The following is a 21,237-nucleotide window of genomic DNA, read 5'->3' as shown; positions in this document are numbered from 1 at the left end:
ATTTCTATGATTGCTTATTTTAATTTGTTTTCCTGAGTTAGATTCAATGTTTCTCAGATCCCCTGCCTTCCTCTTTGATTCCTTTTTGTCTGGAGCATGTACTCAAGTAATTTTATTTAGAAAGGTTACATGGGAGGTAAAATTTCTAAATATATGTAGAACTGAGAAGTTTTTATTTTGCCCTCACAGTTTTTTTGGAGTTTGTCCAGTTACAAAATTATTTTTCCTTTGAATTTCATTGTGTTTTAAGCATCAAGTGTTGCTGATGAAAAGTCTGATTTCAGTCTCTTTTTTCTTGTTTTATCTCTCTCTAAACCTTAAGGGTCTTTTTATCTTTACTCTTCTAAAATTTCATTATGAGGTTTCAAAGAAGGGGCCTTTTAAAACTTGCCCTCATTGGCCTTCAGTGAGCATTTTCAATGTGAATTAATGTCTTTCTTGAACTCTGGTAATTTATCTTTTTTTTAAGTTAGGGTATTTTGGCATTCACTTTGTATATTCATTTTGTGCCATTTGTTGTGTTGTTGGCTTTTTCATTGGTGATTTTTGGTTACTTATTCATAGTAATTAATGCAAGATTACATTACTTAATATCAGTAGCTTGTAAGGGTTTTTCCTGACATTTTGTAGCTTCTGTTACTCAAGAGTCCTTCCCCCTGAATGGAAGGGCTAGTGGTGAGCTGTGGATGTGAATAAAGAACTGCCAAACTTTATTTCAGCATATGAACAGGAAGCAGGCAGGCAAGCGAGGCTTTCCCTCATACTTTTCCAAAATGAGGGGTATCTTTACTCATGCATGCAAGTGTCTACACTAGAATCCTTAGCCTTTTAAAAGAGCTAAAAAAGGTCACCTTTTTTTTTTTGAAACGGAGTCTCACGTCATCACCCAGGCTGGAGTGCAATCTCAATGCAACCTCTGCCTCCTGGGTTCAAGAGATTCTTGTGCCTCAGCCTCCCTAGTAGCTGAGATTACAGGCACCTGCCACCATGCCCAGCAAATTTTTTTGTGTTTTTAGTAGAGACAGAGTTTCACCATGTTGGTCAGGCTGGTCTTGAACTCCTGACCTCATGTGATCTGCCCACCTCAGTCTCCCAGAGCACTGGGATTACAGGTGTGAGCCACTGCACCCAGCCAAAAATGTTATCTTTTACATAAAATTTTTTCCAATGTATCATACCCGAGTCTGAAATGTTTGTTTTGATTGGTCTGGATTTTTGAAAATAATGTATTGAAAGTATTTTATACTTCATAGAATTATCACATTAATAAATTTTTAGATGCTTTTTTTTTTTGTCTTTTCGAGTTTTCTGTCTTGAGAAAATGCCACTTAGATTTTGTTTCCCTCAGTGTCTTCAGGGGATTGGTTCAAAACCCCACCAGATACCAAAATCCACAGGTGCTCAAATCAGTTATTTAAAATAGCAACCTGGCTCAGTGGCTCATGCCTGTAATTTCAGCACTTTGGGAGGCTGAGGCAGGAGAATCACTTGAGTTCCTCAGGATTTCAAGACCAGCAAGACCCCCATCTCTACAAAATATACAAAAATTAGGCAGGTGTGGTGGTGCATGCCTATAGTCTCAGCTACTTGGGAGGCTGAGGTGGAGAGATCACTTGAGCCTGAGAGGTTGAAGCTGCAGGGAGCTGTGATCATGCCACTGCAGTCCAGCCTAGGTGGCACAGTGAGACCCTGTCTCAAAAAAATATATTTAAAGAAGAAAATTAAAATAGCATAGTATTTATATATAACCTCCTCACATCCTCTTGGACACTTTAAATCATCTCTAGTTTACTTACAATACCTAGCACAGTAGAAATGCTATATAGTTGTTATAATGTATTGTTCTAAAATTTATATTATTTTTATTGTATTATTAATTTTTTAAAAATATTTTTGATACACAGTTGGTCAAATCCACGTATGTGGAACACGTGGATTCAGAGAACCAACTGTATATAATTGATTATATCCTAGAACATAGCGAATTTTACTAAAGTAAGTTTCAGCTAGTTTAGGCAGCCTATTTTTGTAATATGCTGGTAACACTGACTGATAACTGAAATAAGGGCCTATTCGACTGTCTTTTATAGATAGCCTCAGAATTACAGCTCACTGGGGACAGTTGGCATCTCCTGCTTTGTGAAAAGTTATCTATTCTCTGAGAGCTGTGTGAGCCATTTCTACTTTAGGCAAACTGACTTAACATTCTTTAAGTCACACTTGCCTCTGGAACCTCACAGGCCTCACTTCCAGACATATTTGAGACCTGTGGTATCCGATGTGGCATCCACCAGCCACATATGGCTTTTGAACATTAAAAGTGTGGCTAGTTCAACTTTAGGTGTACTATAATCATAAAATAAGATACCATTTTCAGACTCAGAAAGGAAAATGGCAAAATAAGTCAATATTTAAATTTTTATTTTTTCTCTTTTTCTTTTTTATAAGCAGACCTATTTAGTATCCATCAATATTGAAATATTGACTTCATCTTGAAATGCTAATATTTTGGGTACATTAGGTTAAATATAATATATAACTGAAATTAATTTTACATTTTTCTTACTATTTTTTTTTTTGAGGCAGAGTCTCTGTTGCCTAGGATGGAGTGCAAGGACATGATCTCAGCTCACTGCAACCTCTCCCCCTTGGGCTCAAGCAGTTTTCCTGCCCCAGCCTCCTGAGTAACTGGAATTGCAGGTGCCCACCACCACGCCTGGCTAATTTTTGTATTTTTAATAGAGACGGGGTTTCACCATGTTGGCCAGGCTGGTTTTGAACTCCTGACCTCAAATGATCCACCTGCCTTGGCCTCCCAAAATACTGGGATCACAGGCGTAAGCCACTATATCCGGCCTTTTCTTACTATTTTAAGTGGAGCTACTAGAAATTTTTAAATTACATATGTCTTGAATTTCTGTTAGACATCACTGATCTCAAACATTAAATAATCCAAGCAAATGTGTTTTAGTGTTTAGAATGATATATTTAATGTAAGTTAGTCATTTATATCCAAATGTTCATTCTCCTTAAACCAAAGGCATATTCAGGCACTCTTTTTCTAAGACCTCACAATGCTAATTTCTTTTATTTATTTATTTATTTATTTTGAGATGGAGTCTTGCCCAGGCAGGAGTGCAGTGGCGTGATCTCGGCTCACTGCAACCTCCACCTCCCAGGTTCAAGCAATTCTGTGTCAGCCTCCCAAGTAGCTGGGTCTACAGGTGCCCACCACCATGTCGAGCTAATTTTTGTACTTTTAGTAGAGACGGGGTTTCACCATGTTGGCCAGATGGTCTCGATCTCTTGACCTTGTGATCTGTCTGCCTCAGCCTTCCAAAGTTCTGGGATTACAGGCATGAGCCACCATGCCTGGCCTACATATAATAATTTCTTACATCTTCATTTTTATGCTAGCTTTCATGAGATTCATAATATCATTGTATTTTTTTTTTTTTTTACCACAGTGGACTTTTTGAGAGCTAATTTTATTACACAATAGTTACTTGTTTGCATATCATAGAGAAGGCACATAGTCATTTTTATACAATGTTGTTGATACTGAATTCTTAGAAAAGCACATAACTTTCTGTTTTTCTTCTTGTTTTGATTTTTCTGAAGAGACCACTAAGGAGATTTCTGAATGAAAAAGAGCTTTACAGAAGGTTTTCTTCTTGTTTCTTTTTTCTTCCCCAGAGAAATCGTATTCCATAATTAGAGCTTCAGTGATTCTTTCTTTTGTTTCTTGAATAGGAAATAGGCATTGGAAAACTTTTCTGTTACTTTGATTGCTCATATCTCTTAAAGTAGGGTTCATAGCTGTGATTCTAAAATGTTTGTTGTTGTAATTTTCATAGAAGCACTAAACTACTGGGCTCTTTGAAACAGCCCAGTAAAATTATTAAAGGGCAAATTTACGAGGTGGTAGGTTAATTATTCCATTGATTATAGAGTTTGGCTGAGTAAACCCACCATTCTTCCAAAACCATTTACAAAAGGTCATCTTCTAATCTGGTCTTTTCAGGCACTTCAGACACCACCTCCAACAATACGGCAACCGTGATTTCCACAGCACCTCCGGCTTCCTCAGCAGTCACATCCCCCTCTCTGAGTCCCTCCCCTTCTGCCTCGGCCTCCACCTCCGAGGCATCTAGTGCCAGTGAGACCAGCACAACACAGACCACCTCCACTCCTTTGTCCTCCCCTCTTGGGACCAGCCAAGTGATGGTGACAGCATCAGGTTTGCAAACAGCAGCAGCTGCTGCCCTTCAAGGAGCTGCACAATTGCCAGCAAATGCTAGTCTTGCTGCCATGGCAGCTGCTGCAGGACTAAACCCAGGCCTGATGGCACCCTCACAGTTTGCGGCTGGGTAAGGCGCTTTCTCATCTATTCACATCTGAGGAGGAGGTCATCCCTGGAATTCCCTGTAGGGGAGACTTTGCATCACCTGACTTAAATGGGGGGAAAATATCTTTAAAGCAGTAATCTCTTTGAAATGGACTGTTTTGTGATCATACAAGGACCTTGATTATAGTTGAGTTTAAGTTTCTTAACACCCTGGGAAAGGGAGTAGTCGTAACTTTGTTTCCAGAGAAAGACTCCAAATACCAGGTCATTGATTACCTCGGTGCCAGGGCCAGGAAGAAAGCCCAGAATTCTTGACTCTTATTTTCCCCATTACGCTCTCTCAACTGCCTACTTCCTAATTCTCAGGCATAGATAAGAGATGTAGTAATGAGAGTCTCAATTTTATACTGTTATTGTCAAACATAAGAATTACCTTGTAAATATATCTTTTTCTCTAGAATGTTTCTTTCATTTTGGAAAAAAGAAGTAAGTCATTCAAAATGACTTTAAAAGTCTTACATTTTGTGCTGATCATAACCTCATATTTATGAGTAAGCATCAAGGAAAACAATAACTGAGAAGCACTAACCAAACCGTAGAAGAGTAAAGAAAAATAAATATTTTCATCTATTTCCCCAGTTGGATTTTCCCTTTGTAAGTTCTTTTTGGTGTGTTGTCAAAATGAGACCTCCATCTGCATGGTAATAAAGTGACTCCTCTTTTGGACTTGCAGAGGTGCCTTACTCAGTCTGAATCCAGGGACCCTGAGCGGTGCTCTCAGCCCAGCTCTAATGAGCAACAGTACACTGGCAACTATTCAAGGTCAGTAGAAGCTTTTTGCTTACTTTGGTGGCATGCGTGTATGTGTGTGTGAGAGAGAGAGAGAGAGATGGAGGAAGTCTGCTTTGCTAGAGGATGAAGGGTTTCCCTTATTTAGTACCTGAGCTTTCTGTCTAAAAATGTTTACTGTTATGTGATTCAGGGAGACAATTTGAGAGATATCACTAATTAATTATAGAATTTTTTTTCTTAAAATTGTAATAGTTTTGATGAGAGGCTGAGGCAGGAGGATCACTCAAGGCCGTAAGTTTAAGGCTGCAGTGTGCTGGGATGTTGCCTGCGAATAGCCTTGTACTGCAGCTTGGGCAACCCAGTGAGACCCTGTTTCTTAAAAAAAAAAAAAAAAAGAAAATTAAAGTGTCTTGTGCATAAATGAGAGTTTTCAGGGCCAGAAAATAATTAGCCAACCTAAATTAAGGTTAGCATTTCACAGGTGATATCTCTAACAGTGTACTATAGCGAATGTCAAATTACAGACAGAACCAAACCATGGCCTTGATTACCTAACATTATACGGACTTTCTGATTGACTAAATCATACCTGAATTGGTTAGCTCAAAAGCTTTCGTTATATAATCTTTTTTTTTTTTTTTTTTTGCAAGGGAATTTGTGGTAAATCACTTTTTCTTCTGCTTTATTGAATGTTTCTGTGCTGTGGGGATACTACAAAGGCCACATAAATTTCCCAGGGCATGATTGACACTCTGAAAAGATCTGGAACTGGTCTGTGACCCTAAGTTTGAAATCTCAGAAGAAGTTCAAGCTGCACTAAGTCTCACTGTTCTGTACTATTTGTATGAGCATGGCCAAAGTCAGAGGCATTCCCTTCAGCTGTGTATTGTGTAAGAAATCAACCAACTGTGCAATGCCATTAGAAAATCCCTCAAATCTACATGTTGGAATGAGGTTATATGGATGGGGAGATTTAGGAATGTTGCGGGACAGCAGGATGAGATGTTAAATGATAGTCTCAATTATTCTAAATAAAATGCTGATGATGCCTTCTTTGGGGAAGCAACAGCATCAGAGAAAACTTCTCACCTATTAAAGCACATCCTAGCTTTAGATCACTTACATGGGCCACCTACATCATTACGTCTGATATCCTCCTACCATAGATTCATCATTCTCCTTTGTACAAGTCATAGAAATCAAATGTTTAGCCTCAGGAAGTGAGAAATTATACCTTTTATTTTATTTGGTGATATATACTTTATTTTAAAACTAAAGCCTTTTTACAAGATGGTTTGCATCTTATATATCATAATATGAAGAGTGGTCCTCAACCTTTTTGGCATCAGGGACCGGATTTGTGGAAGACAATTTTTCCACAGCCACAGTGCAGGGGGATGGTTTCTGGCTAACATTGTTTCCACCTCAGATGGTGCTCCTATAAGAATCTAATGCCACCACTGATCAAACAGGAGGCGGGCCTCAGGCTGTAATGCACACACCATTTACCTCCTATTTTTAATGCTTTAGTCCCTTTAGCTAGTTTGTCTTTTGAACAGAGGTAGTTTAAAATTGGAAGGAGGTAGTTAAAAATAAAGACAACATTTTTGGATTTATCAAATATGTCTAGGTAAATGAAATAAACTTGAGATTTCAAGATGGAAACATGACTCTAATTCAGTAGACAGGTATTAATTCTGTGTTCTACCCCTGCTTGTGCTCATTAAATTAGACATTTCAGTCTTTTAGGCTCTTCAAAGTTATAAAGTACAGTTGGTTATCAGTATAGCACTGTGATTGAGGAAGAACTTCAGTGAAAGGCTATACTTTTTCCCTAGCGAGTGTGATAGACTTTTGATGTGTTATTTGGCTTCCCCAGGATGATATTAATGTTCTCATTCCTGCCTGTTGTTTGGTGTTTTGTCTGTAGCTCTTGCTTCTGGTGGCTCTCTTCCAATAACATCGCTCGATGCAACTGGGAACCTGGTATTTGCCAATGCAGGAGGAGCCCCCAACATTGTGACTGCCCCTCTGTTCCTGAACCCTCAGAACCTCTCTCTGCTCACCAGCAACCCTGTTAGCTTGGTCTCTGCTGCCGCAGCCTCTGCAGGGAACTCTGCACCTGTAGCCAGCCTTCACGCCACCTCCACCTCCGCTGAGTCCATCCAGAACTCTCTCTTCACAGTGGCTTCTGCCAGCGGGGCTGCATCAACCACCACCACCGCCTCCAAGGCACAGTGAGCTGGGTGGAGCTGGGCTGCCAGAAGCCTTTTTCACTCTGCAGTGTGATTGGACTGCCAGCCAGGTTAATAAACTGAAAAATGTGATTGGCTTCCTCTCACCGTGTTGTGAGGGCAAAGGAGAGAAGGGAGAAAAATAAAACACATACCAGAAAAAAAAGAAAGGATGGAGATGGGACATTTGCCTAATTTTGTAATAAAACACTGTCTTTTCAGGATTGCTTCATGGATTGGAGAACTTTCTAACCAAAAATTAAAAAAAAAAAAAAAAAGAAACAAAAAATCAAAAACAAACAAAAATAAGTGAAAGGACTACTTATCATTTCCAGCAGTCATGATGACAAGTTAAGGTGAGTTACCAATTCCAGTATAGGAAGGGGATTTCTTGTTTGTCTAAATTTCTTTTTTTCTTAAAAAAAAATCATTTTTATGGGTCTGTTGTACAGGCCATTAAGTCATAACAAGGTGTTTATAATCGTATCAATTGTGTTGGGGGTTCCTTTCTTAACTGGTACAATTTAGGCAGGCCTGTATTACTGTATCTCTATTATTGTTGTTGTTATTGTTTCATATATATATATATATATGTATATGTATGTATGTGTATATATATATATATATATATATATATAGTTTGGACATGTTTATTATCTCTCGCTCCTGGATCCTATTTCAGTGAGCTCCCACACTGTGGGGAGGGAGGGTTTTAGGGTAAGGGGAGACTTCTGTTCTTAACTTCGGGGAATGTTCTTGCTGGTTTCCTTATCCTTGATGACTCTTACAGAGGTGCTAGAAAATTATTTTCTTTTGCCACTTATGCAAGAGGCTTGGTGCAGAAGCTGAAGGCAGTGTGTGCAAACACTCCCATTCCACACACGCCCCTTCCCCTCCCCACATCAGGTGGTGCCTTTGGAGCACTTTTGTGTAGGAAGAAATTCCTGCTGAACTGTAGCTCTCACTCACCCCCAAATCATTGAATGACCCTGAGGCCCAGATCCTGTGGTGCAACAGTGCTGCTTTCTGCTACTTTCAATGGGAACAGCTGTACATGTTGCAGGGCAGGATTTGGTTCCGAAGAGCAAAGACTACTGCAGACACCTGACTTGGTGGTTCTCCTGATTTCTTATCTCCTGAAAAAATGCTCCTACTGTTGGTGTGTTTGTTTGTTTGTTCCATTTTGTGGAAGTTTTTATCCAAACTTTCTTTAACTTGGCCAAGACAAAAACTGATTTATTGAAATTGGGAAACTTTTCCCTTCTTTTATTTTCTAAAGGAATTCAACTAAACTTATTTTCCATCAATAATATATACAAAAGAGGTGTGATGAGAAGAGTCAAAAGTTACCACTTTTTCCTCTAGAGAGCCACAGACTTCCTTTCCACTGGATGGCTTATAAATTCCTCTAACCCTAAGATTCCTCTTGGTTCTCTAACTAAAGGAGGCACTTACTAGCCAGGCTGGGATCTGTAGAACCTTTGAAGAAGGACTTTGAGCAGGAACTTTGCACACACCTTAAGTGTCTCCTTGGTTTGTTCGTGATGCTCCTGCTAGGTAGGGCTAAATGGCAATACACATCTCTTTATTCAAAGTAGAAAGTGATTAGCTCCTGTAATTACTTTCAGGGTATTTCTAGACTATATAAATGAGCCCATTGAAAAGGAAGAGCTTGTGAAAGTGGATAAAGAGGAATAAGGGTAACTTAGGGATTAAATTCCCCTCTTTGTCAGTGTACTGTTATTATGCCATCTGTACCAAAAAAAAAAAAAATTCCAAAAGACTGGATCACTGCCGTGCAGTTCATCTAAGTTCCCCTTCTTATTGGAGATAAAGGTTCCCATTTGGTGTCTGGGGGGCTTGCTTAAATCTCTGGTGGTCCCAAGACTGCACTTTTTCTCCCTTTCAAGCTGGGGATGTAGAGAGAACTTACAGGTGATTTTTGTTCTGATGGCTTTGTTTGTGTTTACAGGGGAGCTTGGATTCTGTGTATTTGTCTCTCTTTACCATTGTCCAGAAAGGCAGTAAATACAGACACAATGTGTACTTGGTGTGTGATTCAAGTGGGAGACATTCTGTTAAAAGGTCAGAAACATTTTAGTCCCCTTTAAATTTTTTTTAGTATTTTTTCTATCTTGTTTTATTTCACAAAGTATTTAATTACCACCCCTAAATTTCCTCCTGTTACCCTTCACCTTCCCTAAAATCCTTCCAAAATCAGTGAACTGCAAGCAGGGAAACTAACAAATATCCATTCACCCTTTTGTGTTGTGTGTTTTTTATGTTTTATTTTGTTTTTTAACTAAGCTTGAACCAAAGTCAATTTTTAGCAAGCTGCTGTACTAATGGACTAGTTTATAACGTGCAGTTCAGACACATCGAGGAGATAGATGCTACTGACAATTTCTTTTTCATTTGTCTTTGTTAATTTTATATAAAAGTTGCTGCTTGTTTTTAATCTTTTATGTTGGTAAATTGTAATATCCTCTGGGCAGACATTAACACTTGATGTTTAGTTTATTAGGTTGGTGTGTAAATAGAATGACAATGTCAGTTACTAATTTCTCTCCTCTCCCTCTCCATGTAGTTTTTCTCTGTTGTAGTTAAATTTAATCTTCTATCCTGACTTGACATTTAGTCTGTGCAAATGATTTGAGGGCTATCAGCAATGCTGTAGCTGCCCATAGTAATGAGTCCCTCCCTTGGGAGTGGTGAAACTTAGAAGGATTCAGGGAGGGAATTGCTGATACCCACTATACTGGATTAGAAGTTATAGCATTAATTTCTCAAAATTGCTACCAAAGGAAGTGTGGAGTCCCAAGGGACTCAAGCTCAGTGAGTTAAGAGAAAGGGCAAGGAAAGGCTATTTGGGTTTTTTCCCCCACATATAGTTTAGAAAATGATCTCTTCCCCAAACAAAATTCACCAACAGACTTCAATATTAGAAAAGATACCAAGTTTTAAATGTCAATACAATGGTCTTTTATTCCCTGCCTTGTCTGTATTTTCTACTCAATTTGGGATTAGGGGATTCTGCTTTTTTTATGTGAAGCACTTGATGATGGTAGACCAGCGTAAAAGATCTGTTTAAAAGGAGAAATAATCTTTAGGCAAAGAGAAATCTTTAGATAAAAGTAAAATTTTATCTCTTTTACTTATTTAAAAATAAGTGAAATGAAAGGTACATTTACACATGTACACATGCAACACTAATATATATAGGTTTTTGGTTGGTGTTTAGTTTAAAATCAACTCCCTGTCCACCATCCCTAGATATTCTACTGATCATATTGCTTCATGAACACCTTAGTCATTTTTCACTTCGTGTTTTCTTTTTTATTTTTTTTAATCATGTCAAGAAATGCATTTGGAATTGAATGAACTATCTTCTAGGCTAAGGTACTCAAACTGAACTTTTGGCCATCCTTCACAGGAGAGCCTGGAAACTAAAGGGGGCCAGGGGCCATTTGACCAAAAAGAGGTGTTTGGTGGAGTATCTGCATTTCAAAGAAGAAAGCCAGATAGGTCATCACAATTCATTGTATCATTCTGATTTTTTTCCCTTTAATGTTTATGCAAATTTTATTTTATATTTCTGAATTTGGTTAGCACATACTAAGCCAAAGACTAATTCTAAATGCATTTATAGTGAATACTATATATGCCCATGGTAATGGGTCCTCTCTAAGGAGTGGTGAATGTAATTGTGTGAATCCTGCTTATCACAAGTGGTGCAATTTGGTCATAAACTTTATTTATATCCTGTATACATCTGAAGAACAGAGCAGAAAGACCTAAAAAAGGGCTTCTCATAGGAACAATATTAGTATATTGTTCTAAGGAATAAGTTGAGTGCTGTATTAGTTTCAGTGTTTCTGAAGTTCTAGGCAGCATTTTAAAATTAAGAAAAACATTGTGTATATCCATTAACTGATAAAATATACACATCCTTTCATTTGTTATCAGAAACATGAGTACTATTCCAATTTATTCAGCTTGTTACTCGAGAAATGGAACCAAAGGAATGCAACTTTGATCTTGTATAGAACTATACCTATTTATACTTCATGCTAGCATTATAAGAAATCAATCTTTTTTGTTTTAAAAAAGGGAAGATAAAATTAAAGATTCTTAGTGAGATTATCTTGCCAATTTGTTTTACATCTCTCATTCATTGTTGGGGAAAAAAGCACAACTATACCTCTTTAATGTTACTTTCTTCCATTATCCCTCATTTATTTGGAAAGATAAGGGAAACCTTGTCTGTATTATCCAGAAGCACAGATGTTTGCTTAACACAATATTTAAATTCAGCCCAATCTTTAACATTAAACAGTTTCCTTTTTCACTTGCTGGGAAAGTTGGATACATTGGCAAGTATAGGGAATTCATGTCAATTTTTATTTTATTTATTTATTTATTTATTTTTCGAGACGGAGTCTCACTCTGTTTCCCAGGCTGGAGTGCAATGGCACAATCTCAGCTCACTGCAGCCTCCACCTCCTGGGTTCAAGCGATTCTCCTACCTCAGCCTCCCGAGTAGCTGAGATTACAGGTGGCCACCACCGTGCCCAGCTAATTTTTGTATTTTTACTAGAGACGGGTTTCACCATGTTGGCCAGGCTGATTTTAAACTCCTGACCTCAGGTGATCCACGGGCCTTGGCCTCCCAAAGTGCTGGGGTTACAGGTGTGAGCCACCGCCCTGTCCTCATGTCAATTTTTTAAGTGATAAATCCTGGTATTATACATTGCAATTAGTGTAGAATAAATGGTTGGCTTACAGAGCTCTCTGTCCGTAGTCTAAAGCTGTTCCCAAACCAGGTCATCCTCACGAAACATTTTTGACCAAGAAGAAAGATAAGGTCATTGAGATAGAAAGACAGAGAAACCTCTTGCTTTTGTTTCTTCCCAAGAAGGGAAAAGCCCTGCCAGGGAGAAGTCAGTAGTATCACTGACTTACCCTATCACTGAGTGTAGGGTGTGGTAGCAAGGAGGAGGCAGGGACGTTGTGCTGACCGCTGGCTCTGGCCTGGTTCTTGGGAAGCCTTCCAAAGACCAGTCTGCAGTTTGAGGAAGGGCCCCCAACAATTCATTTGGAGAACTTGGCCAAGTGTTTTCTCATTAAATCAGCATCTCAACTTGATGAATTTAAGGTTTTTTATTCTTCAAATCCTGTTTATTAGAGTTGAAAACATTAAAAGATGACTAATACTAATGGAAAAAAATACTAAAGACCCAAAATTTAAAATTTTCCAAAATAGACAAGACAATGGGTTAATTCGCTCGTAATGGATATGAGTTCACGTTTATGTGAGTGTGTGTGAAAAGCATTTAATGTGTGATGCTGTTCATAGCCCTGGCTGTTGGACTCATTTTCAGTTTTCTAGCATTTTGAGAATGACACTTTATAAAATGGTAAATCTTTCTTAGCATTTACCTTCACTTTTGAGAAGGGAAAAAAATCCTTCTTTGCTGTTTCTGTAAGAAGAATAACTAAGATCAGCTATAGGTTTGCATGGATGGTGTACACAATACAAATGTAATCTTCGACAGGAATAGGATAAATTGCCTTCATCATAAAGGCTAATCATCTATTTCTTCATTCAAAGACATTAAATAGGACACCCCTGAGATTTCCAGTAAGGTATTTTAAAGGATCCCACTGGGTGGGAGGGCAGGGAATATGTTTTTTCTCAGAATTGTCCAGTTTGTACCCAGTTTTCTATATGGTTTTTGAACTGTAGCTTTTTAAATTTTTTTTGTAGTTTCTTCTAACTCTCCTTATTCTTTAAGTAGTTTCTTGTTTTGGCCCTTCTACTCTTGGCCTTTGCTAAAACCAGTAAACGTGAGTGAATTTTGTGTTGGTTATGTAATCTGGATCTCCTTTCCTTCCCTTCTTTCTCTTGTTGAATGGTGGTACCTTAATTTGGGTAACAGCTAGCTTCTGGCACCTTCATAAAATACCTCAGAATAGCTTAGCATTGTTGCAAAACTGGTTTTAAACTAAAAACCAAATAAAAGAAAAAACTTTATAAATAGTGGAAGTAATTCTAGCTGTAGCATTTAGTTGAACTAATGTTTATTACAATTGATAAACATGATTGATGCTGTATGTATTTGGGATCCTGTTTATAGGTTACAATTTATAGGGTTAGGGAGGGTTGGGTGGGGGAAGAGGAGAAGTTGATTATGTTAGAAGGAAAATGTTGCTCGTGTGTGTGTTTGTTTTTTCTTATATCTGTCTTGCCAAAGGAAACTTGATTTTCCCTGTGATTGGCTTTGGCCTCTCTGTGGTCTGATCTGCAGCAGTGTGTGGTGGCATGCAGGTAACATATGGGATATCCAGTAGGTTCAGGGAACCTGAGGGTGCATTTACATCCCTTCCTGTGGTTGCCCATGCCCCCTAGACCCTGCCAACCTCTCCTAATGATTTGTTACCTCTGTACATAGCAAAAGCATAGGCAAAGGATGAATGTGTGAATGCCTGGATACGCAGTTGAGAAATAGAGGCAGAAATAGACATGCACCAATTAAATTTGGAGCAAAGAGGTGAGTGATTAATGTGTCTTAAATCTAGGCAAGTTAAAGTGAAACAGGTTCTTTGTGTTACCGGTACTCTGTCAGGTTATTGAATGTTGTGCTAGTAACACAACATTTTAAAACCTTACTTACTTTTCTCGTACCAAGGCTAGTTCTGTGTAGACCAAAAACACAAACAGGAAAAAAGCAAACCAAGAAGTTGAAAGCTAACCTGCCCACCTCACCCCTGTGATACAAAGTGTGACCCTCAAGGATTGCTTAGTGGGATTGAGGAGAGAATTATTCTTGGTGGAGACATGAATGAGAAATGATGCTGGCTTAGGAAAAATTACAAGCCCTTTCTGCCCATATTGTGGAACAAACTTTCTTGGCTCCCTGAGTTCCCATGTAGACTGTATTTCCAGAAAGGCTATTTTTTTACATAAATGATCTCACAGAACTTAAGTGGGATTTGGTTTAGATACCAAAGACACTGCTAATGTCATTGCTTATCCTTAAGTTTTCAGAACAGACAGAGGGAATAGGAGCAAAAAGCCAAAATTTGGAAAAGCTTTACTTTATCTCTTTCCTTCCCCTTTCCCCTTTTCCCAGTCCCCTGCTTTGTGAAGGAAGTCTTCTTGGTTATCCTGGCTTTGGAAAAGAGATTTATTTTGTTTTGCTCTGCTGGCTCTTTAAAGATGGATAGTTGCTCAGTGTAGCAGTGATGTTCTTGGCATTGCTGAGAAATTTGGGGAGGGCAAAAGACAGGGGTAGGATTTTTTCATTACTTCCCTTTATCTAATACTTAATAAATAGAACCAATACAGCCTATATGAGTTCAGACAATATTTAGATTTGCTATCTCCATCTGTCTCCTGTAAAAGATAAGAATTTTCAAGAACAGGATTATGTGGAAAACCAACAGATCTTTCCTTACTCTCTGTAAATGTTTTGTTCCAGAATGTTTTTATATATGGGCTCTAGAGAGTCAAGTAGTTCATTGTTTCAGTGTACTATTGATAGGACACAGAAAGGGGGAGAGGGTAAAGAAATAGATTGCTCTCTGAATATTGCATTAAAAATAATCAGGTTGCAGAACTTCATAAAAGCTTTACTCTAATAATCTTATTGTTCTGACATTATGTAAAGGTGGTATTAATATTGTATGACTTTTCAAAGTGCTACATAGATTTATAAGTAGGTAATAGGGATGTTGAAGGTTAGAGCACTTGAAACAGAAGTTCTGGGGAAACAAGTTGTATGTAATGGAACACTACTTTGAGCACAGAATCAAAGGTCCCTTGGGTCTGGGAGGGAAGACGTGATTTATGATTGTTTCTGTTTTCCTGAATCTACCCACCCTGCACAGGGCTCCACCACCCAGTGCCACCTTCTGGTTTAAACCCAGGACATTGTCAGAAAGTTAACACCCCAAAACTAATTTACGTTAAAAAATGTTAAGGTCTGCTGCAAAGTTTTCCCATGTTTTCTTGGTTTACTTGTTCATCATTCTGTAAATTAGCCACAGCCTCACAAGAGCAGCTTAAGGCTTCTTTCATCAATTGGCAGCAGCATTGAGTTCTCAAACATTATATCCCAAAGTCTGCAGGCAGACAGCTGGATACAGTGCTGAGTTTCTTAAGATTGGGATCTCTTTCAAATGAAAAAGGACAGAGCCAAGCAGAGAAAAGACTGTGCTCCCACCCAGCCTTAATGAGTCTCATGGTCTAAAACCAGGAAGAAAAGAAATGCACTTTCAGAAGCTCAAATGACGGTGTCTGCTACAAAAGCTGTAGTTGTAGGCAGTGAGGGGTTCCATTCCTGCATGAGTGTGCAGAAGGCACACACTTTCTAAGAGTAGAGTGGACTAGTGCCAGCCTGGATGTGTTTAAAACTGCAAACAGTTGGCAAAAACAGGATAGGTTGGTGCAGGGAGCATAATAACATTGGCTTTTGACAACAGAAATGGTGTATCTTCCCTAAGGGCAGGCCAGGGAAAGAAAGATTTCCAGCTTCTTACCTCTGCGTACATGGGCACATGTGCATTGCTCAGTCCACAGGAGGTCTCACTCTGCAGGAAAAGCTCTCCTCCCACATTAGTCTGTCCTTCCGTCCCCTCATCTGTGGTCATAGTGAAGGCTAGGTAAGTAAGCGTGGGCTTTTCCACCCACCGGAAGTCCAGGAGCTGTTGTATACCTCATTTCTAACTCGTGACCGAGTGACTTGCTTTGACTTTCTTGAAACCCTACAGAGTTGCCAAGTCTGCCCTCCCTCCTCTCAGTCATGTTAAACTCTGGCCTATAGCATCATGGGACCTGTAGCCTAGGGTGGGACCCCCCTGAAGCTTCTGAATGTCGCTGCTTAAGAGCTACTGCAAACTGAGGGCAAATTGCAATCTTCTGTTCCTTTTTGTTGCAAGGGGTCTTCACAGGTCTCTTAACATCCGCTTTCCCGGCCACCCTGCCTTTAGGGGCTGGCCAGCTATCCACACCCCTACCCCACCCTGCGTTTCTGACAGCTGGCCACACGTCAACTTCCATACTTGCCTTTTCCTTGGTGGGGTAGAGGCCAACCCCTTCTCCTCTGAGGCCTCAGGGTTCTGTTTCTTTTCAGGACTTTGGGTAGAAGGGAAGACACCAAAGGCTCCTTTAAACTGACTGCTGCATACACATTTCATTTTTTTTCCTTTGACATGACCAAAAATATCCAAATATTTAAGTTTATTATTAATATTATTTGACAATCTTGTATCCAATGGGCTCTCTAGAAGCTGCATCCCCAGCCCTTTCACCTTTTCTTTGAATGTAGTTCCCAACCTTCAATTCCCACCCCTCATGCTGACAAAAAGCTTAGCCAGGTCATGATACTGCTGCTATAAGCCAGGGGAGGGTGGTTTCTTTGTTTTGTTTTGTTTTGTTTTGTTTTTAAAATTTCCAGCCAAAACCAAAGATTTCTTAATGATTGTATAAACTCAAAACAAACAAAAGAACCAAAGAAAAGGGAAGTCTTCAGCATCAGTCCAGTCTGTGGTGTCCTGGCAGTTGGAAGAGTGAGGCCAGGGAAGGTGGGCGCCCTCTGACCGGATCAGAAAGGGCAGGCAAGCTGTTTTCCACCTTCCAGAGTCCTCACAGGTGCATGCCCCTAGCTTTGGCCCTCGAAAACTTGTGAGCATGCCCTGAAACAAATTGGCATTTCAAATTTTCCAAAACAAAAGTCAAAAAATCCCATCACCACCATCATCCACCCTACACCAACGGGGTCACTATGGGGACTTAACACAGGGCCTCAGGAGGGTGGGAACTGCTGGACTGGCCCGAGGACTCCACAGAGTGGGGGACGTTGAAGACACTGGTGCACGATTGGCTGCTCTGCTGGGTGCTTTAACCTCTGGGGCTGGGCGAATGCACGCCAAGGTGCCCTTCTGAGCCTTTTTTCTCTTTTCCTTTACTGGAACTGCTTGGAAGTGGCTGTCCTGTGAGAAAACATGCAGAACGATTAGCAAGCTTTTCATTTCCCTTGTTTTGTTTCCTTTTTGCAGCACCACTGTGCAACTATGCATTGTACTTCACACCTTTTGTGCTAGGTAGATGCCTGTGACTTTTTAAACTTGGGGGGAGGGGGGGTTGCAAATGAAGGAACTTTTTACATGGATCTTTTTAATCTCAGTTGATTGGGGGAGGGGGGTACTTGGTTCTTGGGTCATACAAGCTCTATCCCAAAGCAAAATCCAAATGTTAATAATATTAGCCTGATGCAGATACCAAAGATAATTTCTTTCCTGCAGAACCTTAGACTTGTGTATTAAGTACGATTACCCAGCACTTGCATTAGTCTAACCTCAGTAATTCCAAAGCTTAGATGTATATTTTGGTATATTTCTGGGATATTAAAAAAAAATGTCGTTTAACTTCTTGTTTCAGTGTAATGCTCTTAAAGTCGTAGCATGAAAATAATTGAACCTGTCCTATTCTTAGTAGTTTGAAATAGTATTTTTGTATGTTTTGGGTGTGTCTATGTATGTATTAACATAACAGTTTTCACTGCCTAGGTGTTCATGAAAAAGAAAATGAAACAGTTCTGAGTGTACATAATATTCAGTAATAATCTCCCACCAGGTGTCAATTTAGATTGCATATTCCTCATTACTGTTCGTTCCCAACGGGGATTTTGTTTTCTTTTAAAGAGACAGTGATCGTGTCTTTCTAAAGATGTTTTGTTTTAATATCTTAACTTTTTCTTTTCTTCCTTTTTTGTCTTAATTATTAATTCAGGGGTGTTTGTCCACTGTTGTCAAGGGAAGGGAACAAGGGGAAGTGGCCCCTTGGCCTCCGAGAACTTTTTGTTTTATGTACTTTAAAATGTGAGTTTGAGTTCTTCTTTGTGGAAACTTAAGATGTGGTGTAAATGATTCTTTCCGAAATTGTCCAGCAGCTTTAATGAGGCAGTGACAATTCTGAGGTGGTTTGTTGGGAGTCCTTCTACATTTCTCTTAGATAACTCTGCACTCTGGGTGGCTATTGTGTAGCCATACTGGCCCAGAGCGCCTGTTAGCCAAATATTTCCCCTCTGATAGGAATATTTTCTAAGAATCAGCTGATAACTTGGTGTGCTGGACCTTGTTATCTGTGCCCCTGGGAAACATGTTTTCTTGGTTTTGAAAACCTGAAACACAGGCAACTTTACATTTTGGGGAATTAGCTGATGCCTCCTGAGGCTTGAGGAGGTGGCGGGGAATATGAGCGGTGCTGTCTCTCTCAAAGTGCCCTTTAGATGATTCCCCTCCTAGGGCTGCCTGCAGGGGCTGTAGGCTTGGGAGAGATTGTGTAGGTGACAGTGAATCAGAATGAAATGGTAGATTTTGTGTAGATGCATTTGTCTGCTGTAATTTTTTATATATATTAAACTTACTGTAACTGTACAGTTCCTTTCTGTTGTAAAACATCATTAAACCATTTTCCAAGTGTTTTGACATTGTTGGAGTTTCTTTGAAGTTGCCGTGTTGGTATTCTGGATGCTTCACACACACATTCTCAGACTCTTCGCATAATTCAGCTCCCAAATTATTTTTTCCAAGTGCTCTCAGGAACCCCAGAATCACCACAAGCTTGGTTCCTGCCCCACCACACCCTGCCTTTTACCCTTCAGGCTTCCTCACCTTTTGTGAGGGAAACTGACTTTTGTTCTCCATCCCTTCCTCACCTTGTGCACGGAGACATTTCACACTGTGGCGTCAACTGCTGTGCATAACTCCCAGACACCCTCTGCTCACGTGCTGCCTATTCTCACGCCTGACTGCCAGGCTGGCCTCTCCTGCTTGTTTTCCTGCACCCTACAAGCTGGCACCGTGCTGCGGGGCTCCTTTCCCATAGCCCTCTCTGGTTCTGGCACAAGCCTGGGCCAGTACTGACACATTGTATTGCACGGAGCCCCACTCTAAGGCGCAGCTACCCAGCCTGGATGCCCAGCTCACTTGCGCTGTGTGACGCTGCCTCCAAGGATGCACCTGCGCTCACGTGCTGGTTCCCAGGAACTGTCCTGTTCTTTCCCAAGAATCAGTGGTTCTGCTCCTCTCTTCCCCCAAGGGCAGCCTGCTGATTGATGACTAAATTGCCATTACAAGCTTGACTGCTGAAATAAAGCTTGTAAAGCTGCATTTCCACTGAAGCATTTATTTATTATGCAAGACAGGAAGGCTTTAGCATGCCAGTATAAATTAAAACAGTAGAAAAAAGGCAGAGCAGAGAGCGTTTTTCATCCATGGCCTGTGACCTGTAATGACACAGCAGTGTCCCAGTACTCTGGGGTTTTTCCTGTCCTGCCACTGTCTGCGGGGCAGTTACAGGTCCCATGGTGCCAGGTCTTCCTGCGAGGCCTTCGCGATGATGGTTTTGTCATTTACCAAAAGCCTGAGGTGAATCAAGGGCCTTCTCTTGCTCTCAGGCACCTTGTTCACACCGTGGAACCAAACTGTTCTCTATACCACTTTGTGCACAGCTCAGCAAGGTCAGTCTTGTTCATCTTCCAGCCCCCATAGCACGTGGCAGTTCAATGGTGTGGCACAGAGGCCCCAGGCAGGGAGACCCCCCACCCTGCTGCCCTCGCAGGCCCTAGCTGAACCTCCCCTGCCTGCCCACCTTCCCATGCCCCTGCAGCTCCCTGGCTGCACCTGACCTAGGCTCTCTTCCTGTCCACCCCACTGCCTGGCCCTCTCACCAGGGAGGGAGGTGCAACATGACCCAGTACAGTTACCTTGAAAGGAGGTGGTGATAACAGAAGCCAAATTTACAGCCAGGGTGAAGCCACTCAAACATTGACAAGATGATACAGATATTAGGTAGGGCAAGTGCTAGCATCTGTGGTTTCTCTGGGGATTTTACAAAACAGACTCAACTTAGCTGTGAGAGACAGCATGCCCGCCTCCCAGGGAGAACACGTAGCTGCCAGGAGACAGGTCTGCCTGCACCACTGGCAAATCAGGCCCAAGGCCAGGGCTGTGAGCCCTGGGGCACACATTCCCTTAAAGAGTGCGGGGACAGCAGTCTGTGTGATGTTTTGGAGCTGAATATGACCAAAGCATCCTGCACATAAAGAGGAATACTTTCATGGCTGAGATGAGTGAACCGGGTTGTAAATGCTTTATCCTGTGTCTCATAATCTGGGAATCTGCAGGTCTGGCCTTTCAGTGGTGAAATACTCTGGCTGTTAGCGAGGGGGCAGGGCCTGCATGTGAAGGGCGTCGTAGGTATCCTTGGTGGCTGTACTGAGTCCCTGGAGAAAGCAAATCAGAAAAGAAGAGTGGGTCAGCAGCCTCAGTGGGCAGAGGCCAACAGGTATCTGCAGCACAGCCCCGTGGCCACCCACCCAGCCTCCGGAGGACCAGGAAGAGTCCCACCAACCCCACTGGCGGGAGCCTTGGCTGCGACAGCTTCGAGAGGTGGGTTCTGTGCCTTGCTGGAAATGGCTTTGCTGCAGCTCCTTTCCAGCTCAGTTCTCACCCCTCTTTTTAGCTCCTCAAATTCTGTGCCTTACAGTGGCTTGGGCCCTGCCAAGTTCATGTCACACCTAAGAGAGAGGAGTCCCCCACCTTCTGTGCTGGGCAGGAATCAGGGGAAGGGCCCGGGTCTGCTCCAGAGCATCTGCTGTCCCTGATAGCTGGGCCCAAAGGAAACCTGGACTTGTCACAGGGAGAGGAGGGCTCCTTCCCAGGTCCAGCTATCCCAGTGTTCTTTTGGTCAGGAACAGGCCCACAAGGCTGGCCCCAGACCTGCTGGAATTCCTGTCTCCCTGGTCCAGGGGCCAGGAAGGAGACGGATCAACAGCAGCCACACACAGGTAAGTTCCT

The 21,237-nt window shown here is 41.0% G+C and overlaps 2 protein-coding genes across 7 annotated transcripts in view; one reads left to right on the top strand and one right to left on the bottom strand.

Moving 5' to 3' along the window:
* POU2F1 (POU class 2 homeobox 1) overlaps nt 1–7,680 on the top strand; it is a 181,033-nt gene extending 173,353 nt beyond the window's left edge. For 4 of the 5 annotated variants that reach the window (XM_002760427.7, XM_078356356.1, XM_035279386.3 and 1 more), the window contains 3 exons: nt 4,025–4,370; nt 5,082–5,170; nt 7,071–7,544. In XM_002760427.7, coding sequence (XP_002760473.4) covers nt 4,025–4,370; nt 5,082–5,170; nt 7,071–7,381 — 746 coding nt within the window. In that variant the 3' untranslated portion in view covers nt 7,382–7,544. Of the gene's footprint in view, nt 1–4,024; nt 4,371–5,081; nt 5,171–7,070; nt 7,545–7,596 lie in introns of those variants that run through there. The other variant, XR_615275.5, reaches the window with a different exon arrangement.
* An 11,868-nt stretch (nt 7,681–19,548) lies between these two features.
* The window catches only part of CD247 (CD247 molecule), an 85,034-nt gene continuing 83,345 nt past the window's right edge, over nt 19,549–21,237 (bottom strand). For both annotated transcript variants that reach the window (XM_008985093.5, XM_008985094.5), the window contains exon 8: nt 19,549–20,663. In XM_008985093.5, coding sequence (XP_008983341.1) covers nt 20,598–20,663 — 66 coding nt within the window. In that variant the 3' untranslated portion in view covers nt 19,549–20,597. The remainder of the gene's footprint in view (nt 20,664–21,237) is intronic.

The sequence above is a fragment of the Callithrix jacchus genome, chromosome 18 (assembly GCF_049354715.1).
Source record: "Callithrix jacchus isolate 240 chromosome 18, calJac240_pri, whole genome shotgun sequence".
Taxonomy (NCBI): domain Eukaryota; kingdom Metazoa; phylum Chordata; class Mammalia; order Primates; family Cebidae; genus Callithrix; species Callithrix jacchus.
This window is presented reverse-complemented; position numbering and strand designations above follow the sequence as displayed.